An 11537-nucleotide genomic window follows, 5' to 3' on the forward strand; every position below is an offset into this window, starting at 1 on the left:
CCCCCCCCCCATATCTTGGGAGGGAGGAATGAGAAAAAAGAGCAAGAGTAAAATTTTTTTTTTTTAAAAAAAGGGAAAACTGCAACATGAAAAACAAAGGATGGGAAGTAATGAAAGAAAGAAGGGAACCAGGAAATGGGAAGAGGAAAAAAAAGGAAGAACAGAGAAAGGTAAAAAGAATAACTTAAAAACAAACGAACAAAAAACTGTGGGTGGTGGGTACAGCACCTAGACTCTGCCAAGGCACAGACCAGGATGGAACCCCTCTGCTGGTCAAAAGGGTGGGTAGAGGTGGTGGATGGCCACACCCCTGTTCACCCAAAAGATGAGGGACACAAGAGTAATTTGGGGAATATCACACCTCTCCAGTCATCAGCCTCCACTGGAGTTGTCTGTGCTGGCTCGCAGGCAGAGCCCAGACCTAGGTCACAGTCTTGGTAGGAACACTACCTGCACACACTCAAAAAGGCCGTGCCTGTCTCTTGCAAGCATCCAAAATGGCTGTGCCCTCAGAACAGCAGCTGGTAGTCCACAGGTCCACCTATCCCCTTCCTCGCTGTTCTCCCTTCTGGGCATCAGGCACTAATATAGTCCCTGCCCTTTTAGGCTATGGTGAGCAGAGCTGATTCTTAGGTTGCTATTGGGAAATATTCAAAATGGCTGTGCCTTCAGGATAGCTGGCATTCTGCTGCTCCTTATGTCTCTTTACTTACTGTTTCATTCAGGTTCTTGTACTCATTGATATTTAATCCACTTCTTTATCCCTTTCCTTCAAAGCCCAGAGTTCCAGGACCATCTTCTGTTTTGGTTTCAACTAGTTTCTCATGGCTTTGTTGCAGAGGTTCTGTGTAGCTTGTCTGCCTATTCTGCCATCTTGCTGGAATGCATGTATAATGTTCTTGATGTCATCCCACAACTCATCTGTTCTTCAGTAATTGCTGTTCATTGCATCAAATCTTTTCTTCAGATGGTCTCTAAATTCAGGTGGGATATAATCAAGATCATATTTTGGCTCCTATGAACTTCTTTTAATTTCCTTTAGCTTCACCTTGAATTGCATATGAGCAATTGATGATCAAGCCCACAGTCAGTTCCTGGCCTTGTTTTGACAGATGATATTGAATTTTAGCATCACCTCTTTCTACAGATGTAGTGGATTTAATTCCTTTGTATTCCATCTGGCAAGGTCCACCTGTTACCCATCATTTCTGTCACTGAAAAAAGGTATTTGCAATGAATAAGTTGTTGTTCTTGCAGAATTCTATCATGCACTCTTCAATATCATTTCTATCACCAAGGCCATATTTTCCAACTACCAGTGCTTCTTGATTTCCAACTTTCACATTCCAATCAGCAGTAAAAAATATATCTAGATTGCACGTTTGGTCAATTTCAGACTGCAGAAGTTGGTAAAAAAAAATACTTAATATCTTCATCTTTGGCTTTGGTCGTTGGTGCATAAATTTGAATAATAGTTGTATTAACTGGTCTTTCTTGTAGATGTATGGCTATTACCCTATCACTGAAAGCATTGTACTTCAGGATAGATCTTGAGAAATTCTCTTTTTGATGATGAATCCATTCCTCTTCAATTTATCATTTCCAGCATAGTAGACTACATGATTGTCTTATTCAAAATAGCCAATACCAGTCCACTTCAACTCACTAGTGCCTAGGATATTGATCTTTATATGTTCCAGTTCATTTTTTACAAAATCCTATTTTCTTAGAGTCATACTTTGTACATTCCACATTCTGATTATTAATGGATATTGTCAGCTGTTTCTTCACATTTTGAGTCATGCCCCATCAACAAATGAAGGTCCAAAAAGCTTTGCTCCATCTACATCATTAAGGTTGATTCTACTTTTAGGAGGTATCTCTTCCACAGTTGTATTTTAAATGCCTTCCAACCTGAAGGGTTCATCTTCCAGCACTGTATCAGACAATGTTTCACTGCTATTCATAAGTTTTTCAGTGACATTTTTTTTTTTTTTCCAGAGGTGGATGGCCCTGTCCTCCTCCCAAGTCTGTCTTAGGCTGGAAACTGCTGAAACCTGCCTGCCACGGGTGATCCTGCTGGCATTTGAAATACAGGTGGCATAGCTTCCAGCCTTACAGCAACATGCAAGTGACCATAGTATGGCAAACTGACAGACAAATGGTGGAAGAACAGTCAATATATCTCTATTTATATGAATCTTAGTTCATTTTTTTTTTTTTTTTTTTGCCAATGTTTTATAGTTTTCCATGTACAGGTCTTTCACATATTTTATAATGCTTATCACTGAGTATTTTGTGCTTTTTATGTTATTTTCAATGATATTTTAAAAATTCATTTTTTAGTTATTTACTACCAACACACAGAAATGGAATTGATTTTTTACATTGATTTTATATCCTATGACCTTACTAAGTTCACTTAGTAGTGCTAGTAGCTTTTTGTTTGTAAATTCATTAGGGTTTTCTCTGCAGATGATCATATGACCTATGAAGAAACATAACCTTACTTCTCCCTTTCTAGTATATATGCTTTGTACTTATTTTCTTGCCTCACTACATTAGCAAGGGTCACCAGTAAAACACTGAATAGAAATGGTAAGAATTGTATCCTTGCCTTGTTTCTAAATTTAGTGGTTATTCAGCCTTTTACAATTAAGTATGAATCTGAGGTACCTTTTTTCAGAGGTTCTATTTATTGTTGTTAGGTACTGTCAAGTCAGTTCCAACTATAGCCACCTTATGTACAACAAAAGGAAACACTTGCCCAATCATGAGCTATGCTCCCAGTCATTGCTATGTTTGAGCCCATTGTTACGAACACTGTGCAGTCCAGCTCATTAAGGGCCTTCCTCTTTTTCATTGACTCTCTACTTTACCAAGCATGATATCCTTCTGCAGGCACTGGTCCCTCCTGATAACATGTCTGAAGTACATGAGACAAAGTCTCCCCATCCTCACTTCTAAGGAGTATACTGGCTATACTTCTTCCAAGAAGAGTTCTTTGAATATACAATGAAAAAAATGCAACCTTCTTGCAATCCGTGGTATATTCAATATTCTTGCCAATACCATAATTCAAAGGCATCAATTTTTCTTCAGTCTTCCTTATGTATTGTTCAGATTCCTCATGCATATGAGGCATTTGAAAATACCATGGCTTGGGTCAGGCACATGTTAGTCCTAGCAGTGACATCTTTAATTTTTAACACTTTAAAGAGAACTTTTGCAGTAGATCTGCCAGGTACAGTATGTCATTTGACTGCTGCTTTCATGAGTGTTGATTGTGGAGCCACAGAAAATGAAATCCTTGACTACTTCAGTCTTTTCTCCCTTTATCATGATGTTGCTTATTGGTTCACTTGTAAGGGTTTTTAGTTTCTGTATACTCAAGTATAATACATACTGAAGGCTGTAGTCTTTGATCATTATCATTAAGTCCTTTAAATCTTCTTCACTTTCACCAAACAAGACTGTGTCATCTGCATATTACAGGTTGTTAAGGAGTCTTCCTCCAATCATGATGCTACATTCTTCTTCATGTACTCTGACTTCTCAGATAATTTGCTTAGCATACAGATTGAATAAATATGGTGAAAGGACACAACCCTGACACATTCCTTTCTTGATTTTAAACCATGCAGTGTCCCCTTGTTTTTGGATGACTGCCTCTGTCTATATACAAGTTCCACATGAGCACACTTAACTGTTTTGGAATTCCCATTCTTCACAATACTATCCATAACTTGTGTAATGATATTATTCATAATTCCACACTGCAAATGCCCTTGCACAGTCAATAAAACACAGGAAAACATCTTTCTGGTATCCTCTGCATTCAGCCAAGATCCATCTGACATCACCTTGATCCGATTCCTCTTCTGAGTCCAACTTGAGTTTCTGGCAGGTCCTCTGTCAATGTCCTGTTCCAACCGTTTTTGAATTATCTTCAGCAAATTTTATTTGTGTGTGATACTAATTATATTATTCAATAATTTCTGCATTCTCTTGGATCACCTTTCTTTGGAATATCTATTGCCCAGGTAGCTTTCTTCCGAATTTGTAGGCATAGATGAGTGAGTACTTCCAGAGTGGCATACATTAGTTGAAACATCTCAGTTTGGTATTCTGTCAATACCTTGTCCTTCACCAGTGCTTTCTGTGCAGCTTGGACTTCTTCCTTCAACACCATTGGTTCTTATTCATATGCTACATCCTGAAATGGCTGAATATCAACCAATTCTTTTTTGTACAGTGACTCTATATTTTTTCCATCTCACTTTGATGCTTCCTGTGTGATTCAGTATTTTGTCCATAGAATCCGTCAGTATTGCAACCTGATTCTTGAGTTTTTATTTATTTTTCAGTTCCTTCAGCTTGAAAAATGCCAGTGTGTTCTTCCCTCTTGGTTTCCTGACTCCAGATCTTTGCGTATTTCATGATAATACTTTACTTTGTCTGTTTAAACTATCCTTTTAAATCTTATGTTCAGCTCTGCAACATCATCATTTCCTCTGTTTGCTTTAACCATTCTACAGACAAGTTGTGGGATGATACTAAGGATATCAAACATGAAGAAATCAAAATGTTGTTTAAAAGTCAGGAAAGACAGAGAAGACCACAATGAATGTAAGAAGAAACTCTGAAACTTACTCATGAATGTAGAGTAGCTCCCTTTATTACATCAAAGAACTTCATTTTTACTGGTAATTTGTTCAGTGTTTTTATTGTGAATGGATATTGAATTTTATCAATTTTTTTTCCTGCATTTATTGAATTGGCGATATTTTTCTTTCTCTCTCTCTTTTTTTTTTTTTTCTATTAATGTGGAGAATCACATTGGTGGATTTCACTTTTTAAACCATGGGTTTCATTTACTCTTTTTCTATCTTCTTCTTAAGATGGAAACTTTGATTATTTATCTTAAACATTTTATCTTTCTCATATTTCTAAGAGGTACATGTTTTTTAGAAGTATATTTTAACATCTCTGAAATCAGAAAGCATCTTTCATTCAATAACATCTTACAACTGCAATTATCAGCTTTTTCTTTCTTAGTAGTGCATAAATTAATGATGAATCTTACAACATTAGTGGCCTAGATACAAAGAAGTGCAGTATTTTCAATTCTTTTGAACTTTTTCTATCTAATAATTGCTTTCATATATTTGGGTACTTATAGCTACTTTCTTTATTTGTACTTATTTTATATTTATAGCACTTATTTTATAGTCTTTTATCTTTCTGTGCATTATTCTCAATATTCAAGACTCCTCGAATTCTTTCTTAAGATCCTCCAAAGTACCTAACAGAATGTTCTGCATACAGGGTACATAATGCTTGTGGGTTAAATAAAGGATACAAAAGACTTAATTGAAGTATAGCATTAAAAGTGTCTCCAAGACTAAAGCCCTCTGAGCCCATAGTTAACGTGTACATTAAAAAAAAAATTATTGCAAGTGAGTCTATGTTTTTAGATCTCTCTCAGCTCCAGTGAACTAGCAGTGGACAATTTTGTACTTGTGTGCTTAAACATCTTTAAATTATTCTTAACGCTTTTCCTATTAGTAGTTGAATTTTTTTTGTTTTGTTGTTGTTGTTGTTATTACTTGCCATCCAGTCGGCCTGACTCATAGCGACCCCTTTCTTTTATCTTTGAGACTATTTACTCTCTAAATATGCAAATATTTATACTATACACTAGGAGCCCTAGTGGCATGATGGGTAAGCACCTGGCTACTAACCAAAATGTTGATAGTTCAAACACACTCACAGTTCTGTGAGTAAAAGACTTGGTGATCTGCTTCTGCACAGATTACAGTGTAGAAAACCCTGTGGGACAGTTTTACTCTGCTACATGGGGACACTATGAATCAAAATGGACTCAACAGCACCAGAACAACATACTGTAAGCACTCCTTCATTTCTCTGTTTACTTATTTATCTTACTCAATATGTGTCTTCTCTAGATAGAATTTATCTGTAGGTTTAATTTCTTTAACTGAATTAAGGAGAAAAATGTCTTTATTTGATCTCATTAGTAACTTCAAATCCTGTTGTTTTCCCATGCTTAGAGGAGTCTCTGGCATGGCAATATAATAGTCTAGGATGATAGAAGGACTTAAACCCTACACAGTGTACTCTGCCTCTCTTGATCTAGAATGTCAACTCATAGAGTTTTGTTTTGTTATTTCTTGATTTTACCTCATTAGAGGAGAGTAATGACACATACAGATTTAACTCAAACTTCTGTGCTCTCAAGGAGCTCGGGTGGCACAGTGGGTAAGGCAGTTGTCTGCTAACCAGAAGGTTGGCTACTTCAAACCCACCAGCTGCTCTCTGGGAGGAAGATGAGGAAATCTGACTCTGTGAAGATTCACAGCCTTGGAAACCCTATGGTGGTCACTATGGGTTGGAAATGGCTCAATGGCAGTGGGTTTGGTTGGATTTATGGACTCCCAGCTGCCCTGTGGCACTGCTATAAAGGAAAGGTCCAGGATTCTGTTCTTGTGTTAGCAACATTTCATGTATCAGCACATCTTTCTTACTCCTTTCTCAAAAAAACTCCCTGTTCCCATGAACACTGTTCCTTTGTATAGGAAATCAATATGTATGTTTATCAATTAGAATGCTTTTAGCTCAGAGTAACATAACACTCAACTAAAAGTGGCTTAAACAATGAGGATTTATTTGTCTTACTTAACAAGAAGTCCAGAGTTAGACTATCCTAGGGAGCTCTGATAGCATAATGCCTAAGGTATTTGACTGCTAACCAGAAGGCTGGCAGTTCAAACCCACCTGCCACTCCTCGGAAGGAAGATTGGGCAATCTACTTCCGTAGAGACACTACCTTGAAAACTCAAGGAGGGTCACTATGAGTTGAAATCGACTTGACGGCAGTCAGTGAGTGAGAGTGTTGGTGCAGTAGTTTAGTGATTTCAGAGGTCTGGGCCTTCCCCTTAGAGTTTCAGTATAGTTGAAGCTCTCCAAGCATCATGCCCCACACAACATCTGACCCAAAGCTGGAAGTGAGGACAGGACACAACAGGACACACCCTGCTCTGTGTTTTTTTTTCTCTCACCAAGGAGGAAAAACTTTGCCCAGTAACCCTCACTTGTACCTCCTCAGAAATCTCATTTCCATGACTAGCTCTAGCTGCACAGGAGTCTGGGAAAATAAGTACCTAGAATATTCACCCACGATAATGAGAAGCGGGAGCTCTGGTAGCATAGTGCCTAAGGCACTTTACTGCTAACCAGAAGGCTGGTGGTTCAAACCCAAGGAGGGGTCGCTATGAGTTGGGTCCGACTCAATGGCATATAACAACAACAAACAACATAATCGGAAGCAGGCTATGACAGCAAGGAAGTGGACAGCTGAGAATGGCAGTTGATGTGCAATCAGCACTGCCCACATGTGTGTAAATGTGTGTGTGTGTGTGTGTGTGTCAGAGAGAGAGACCTTGATATTGACATTTTGTATGGGTAAAATCTCTTGTCTTTGTATGAAATGGTATGTTAAACTCCTAGCAAAATTTAGATGGCCCACTACAGTGGAGGATGGTCATGGAGTTATTTGGGCTGAAATTACCTTTGCATCCTATGATACAATCAGAATTCTATATTTTGTTTCAGTTGTTTGAAATCCTGCTTTCATGATTCCAGGTTGAGTCCAGAAATCTTCCTGAAACGCCCTGTGGTTGAAGGAAATCGCTGGAGACTGGACTGTATTCTCAAACGAAAAGCAGTATGTACTTTACACAGAGATGCTGATGCAATGTTTATTCCCCTGAATTGTCTCTTCTTTTTCAAAGTCCTTCCTATTTGTTCATAAGTCTTTTCTTTAGAGTTTGATAAATAGTGTATTACTTAGTGTATATCAGTTAATTCGGTTCTGATATTTTTTCTATTACTTTGACTACATAAATTCATAGCATGGATTATATTGTTGTTGTTGTTGTTGTTGTTACGTGCTGTCAAGTTGGCCCCAACTCATAGTGACCCCTCCTTGGGTTTCTGAGGTGGTATGACTACAGAAGTTGATTGCCCAACCTTCCTTCCGAAGAGTGGCTGGTGGGTTTGAACCGCTAGCCTTCAGGTTAGCAAGCAAGTGCCTTAGGCAATATGCTACCAGAGCTCCTGGATTATATTGTTGTTGTTGTTGTTATTTGCCGTTGAGTTGGCCCCGACTCATAGCGACCCCTCCTTGGGTTTCTGGGGCAGTATCACTATGGAAAAAGGTTTCCCCACCTTCCTTCCAAGGAGTGGCTGGTGGGTTTGAACCTCCAGCCTTCTGGTTAGCAGTCAAGTGCCTTAGGCACTATGCTACCAGAGCTCCCCTGGATTATATTAGGAACATTAATTCAGTTGTCCCAAGCCCCCTAGTGCCAGGAAAGGGAGGGAGCAGGAGAGGCCGGGGACCTCTAGAGTGGCAAGATATCCAGGTAAAAAAAAGGGGCAGGAGGCAAGGCTAAGCCCCAAGCCCCCTAGAGCCAGGAAATGGAGGGAGCAGGAGAGGCCAGAGACCTCTGGATCAGCAGGATATCCAGGTAAAAAGGGGCAGGAGTCAAGGCTAGTCCCCAAGCCCCTTAGAGCCAGGAAAGGGAGGGAGAGGCCAGGGACCACAAAGTGGCAGGTTCCAGGTAGGAATTAGGTAAGGAGAGGGTGCAGTGGTCTCCAACAGTTAGGGGAGACAAACTTGTCTGTCAGTTTGTATCCTGTGGGGCTTGTATGTTGCTGTGAAGCTTGAGGCTGTGCCACTGGTGTTTCAGATGCCAGCAGAGTTGCACATGGTACACAGGTTCACACGCAGCTTACAGACTAAGACACACTAGGAAGAAGGAGGAGGCTATCCACTTTTCAAAAATTGGCCAGGGAAAACCTTATGAATAGCAGAGAAACACTGTCTGATACATTACTGGGCAACTTTATGAAGAGCTCGGAAACATTGTCTGACACAGTGCAGGAAGACAAACCCATAAGGTTGGAAGGTACTCAAAATAGGACTGGAAAAGAGCTGCCTTATCAGAGTAGAACCAACCTTAATGATATGGATAACTAAGTCTTTCAGGACCTCCATGTGCTGACGTAGCATGACTCAAATTGAGGAGAAACAGCTGCAAACATCCATTAATAATCGGAACATGGAATGTACAAAGTATGAATCTAGGAAAATTAGAAGTTATCAAAAAGGAAATGGAATGCATAAAGATTGATATCCTAGGCATTAGGAGCTGAAATGGACAGGCTTGGGACATTTTGAATCAGACTACCATAAGATCTACTGTGCTGAGAATGACAAATTGAAGAGGACTGCCATGGCATTCATCATCACAAAGGACGTTTCAAGATCTTTCCTGAAGTACAATGCTGTCAGTGATAGGATAATATCCATATGTCTACAAGGAAGACCTGTCAATACTATTATTATTCAAATTTACACACCAATCACCAAAGCCAAAGATGAGGAAATAGAAGATTTTTATCAACTTCTACACTCTGAAATTGTCCAAACATGCAATCAAGATGTGTTGCTTATCACTGGTGATTGGAATGCAAAAGTTGGAAACAAAGAAGAATCACTGGTAGTTGGAAAATTTGGCCTTGGTGACAGAAATAACGCTGGAGACCGCATGATAGAATTTTGCAAGACCAATGACTTATTCATTGCAAATCCCTTTTTTCAACAACACAAACAACAGCTGTACATGTGGACTTCACCAGACTTCACTACATCTGTGGCAAGAGGAGATGGAAAAGCTCAGTATCTTCAACCAAAACCAGGCCAGGAGCTGATTATGGAATAGACCATCAACTGCTCATATGCAAGTTCAACTTTAAGTTGAAGACAATTAAAATAAGTCCACAAGTGCCAAAATATGACCTTGAATACATCCCTCCTGAATTTAGAGACCATCTAAAGAATAGATTTGATGCATTGAATACCAGTGACTGAAAAACCAGAAGAATTTTGGAATGACTTCAAGAGCATCATCCATGAAGAAAGCAAGAGGTCATTAAAAATATGAAAAAGAAAGAAAAGACAAAAATAGATGTCAGAACAGACTCTGAAACTTGCCCTTGAATGGAGAGTGGCCAAAGCAAATGGAAGAAATGGCAAGATAAAAGAGCTGAACAGAAGATTTCAAAGAGCAGCTCGAGCAGACAAAGCCAATAACTATAATGAATTGTGTGAAGAACTGGAGTTAGAAAACCAAAAGGGAAGAACACACTTGGCATTTCTCAGCTGAAAGGACTGAGAAAAAAATTTAAGCCTTGAATTGCGATATTGAAACATTCTATAGGCAAAATAGTGAATGATGCAGAAAGCATCAAAAGAAGATGGAAGGAATACAGAGTCACTGTACCAAAAAGAACTGGTAGATCTTCATCCATTTCAGGAGGTGGCATATGTTCAAGAACCAGTGGTGTTGAAGGAAGAAGTCAAAGCTGCACTGAAAGAACTGGCAAGGAACAAGGCTCCAGGAATTGATGGAATACCCATTGAGATGATTCAACAAATGGATGTCCCACTGGAGGCACTCACTCGGTTATGCCAAGAGATTTGGAAGACCTGGCCAACCAACTGGAAGAGATCCATATTTGTACCCATTACAAAGAAAGGTGATCCCACAGAATGTGGACATTAGTGAACAATGTCATCAATACCACATGCAAGTAAAATCTTACTGAAGATAATTCAAAAATGATTGTAGCAGTGTATCGACAGAGAACTTCAGAAATGCAAACTGGATTCAGAAGAGGATGTGGAATGAGGGATATCATTGCTGATGTCAGATGGATCTTGGCTCAAAGCAAAGAATACCAGAAAGATGTTTACTTGTGTTTCATTGACTTTGCAAAAGCATTTGATTGTGTGGATCATAACAAATTGTGGATGACATTGAGAAGAATAGGAATTCCAGAATACTTAATTGTACTCATGAGGAACCTATACATAGACCAGGAGGCTGTCATTTGGAAAAAAAAAAAAAAAAAGGTAATACTACATGGTTTAAAATCAAGAAGGGACTGCATCTGAGTTGTATCCTTTCACCATACTTATTCACTGGGTATGCTGAGCAAATAATCCGAGAAGCTGGACTATATGAAGAAGAATGTGGCATTAGGATTGGAGGAAGAATCATTAACAACCTGAGATACCGTGATGGTTATGTTTTTGTGTCAACTTGGCTGGGCAGCTGGTGGTAGTTATTCCCCATGATGAGACTGGCAATCAACTCCATGGTGGGATCTACCATAAGCAGTTGAGTAATGCCTTTGGAATGTGGTCTGCTTCCTGTATATAAGAAGAAGGCTTGGGAATGGTCTGTAGCCTATGGCACACTTGCACCCTGCATGTAGCCGTGTTGTTGCTCAGCATCCTGCTATGCTCTGCCAACCATGGGACTTACAATGGACTTAAGTTAATGGCTTGCCATGTGGTTTGGTAACATCAGGACTATGCCTTTTTAATTGTCAACCTTGGGGCTTCTCAGCCTCAGCAGCCAGCAGCTGTCTGAGTGAAGAAACGCCTC

General features: G+C 39.3%; 1 protein-coding gene across 1 annotated transcript in view; it reads left to right on the forward strand.

The window, feature by feature from the left end:
• The window catches only part of PLD1 (phospholipase D1), a 233712-nt gene that overhangs the window by 61779 nt on the left and 160396 nt on the right, over positions 1-11537 (forward strand). Inside the window, exon 11 of the mRNA XM_007946610.1 lies at positions 7666-7747. Coding sequence (XP_007944801.1) covers positions 7666-7747 — 82 coding nt within the window. The remainder of the gene's footprint in view (positions 1-7665; positions 7748-11537) is intronic.

This window comes from Orycteropus afer, unplaced genomic scaffold (assembly GCF_000298275.1).
Source record: "Orycteropus afer afer isolate SDZICR_OR568_19922 unplaced genomic scaffold, OryAfe1.0 scaffold00168, whole genome shotgun sequence".
Classification (NCBI taxonomy): Eukaryota; Metazoa; Chordata; class Mammalia; order Tubulidentata; family Orycteropodidae; genus Orycteropus; species Orycteropus afer.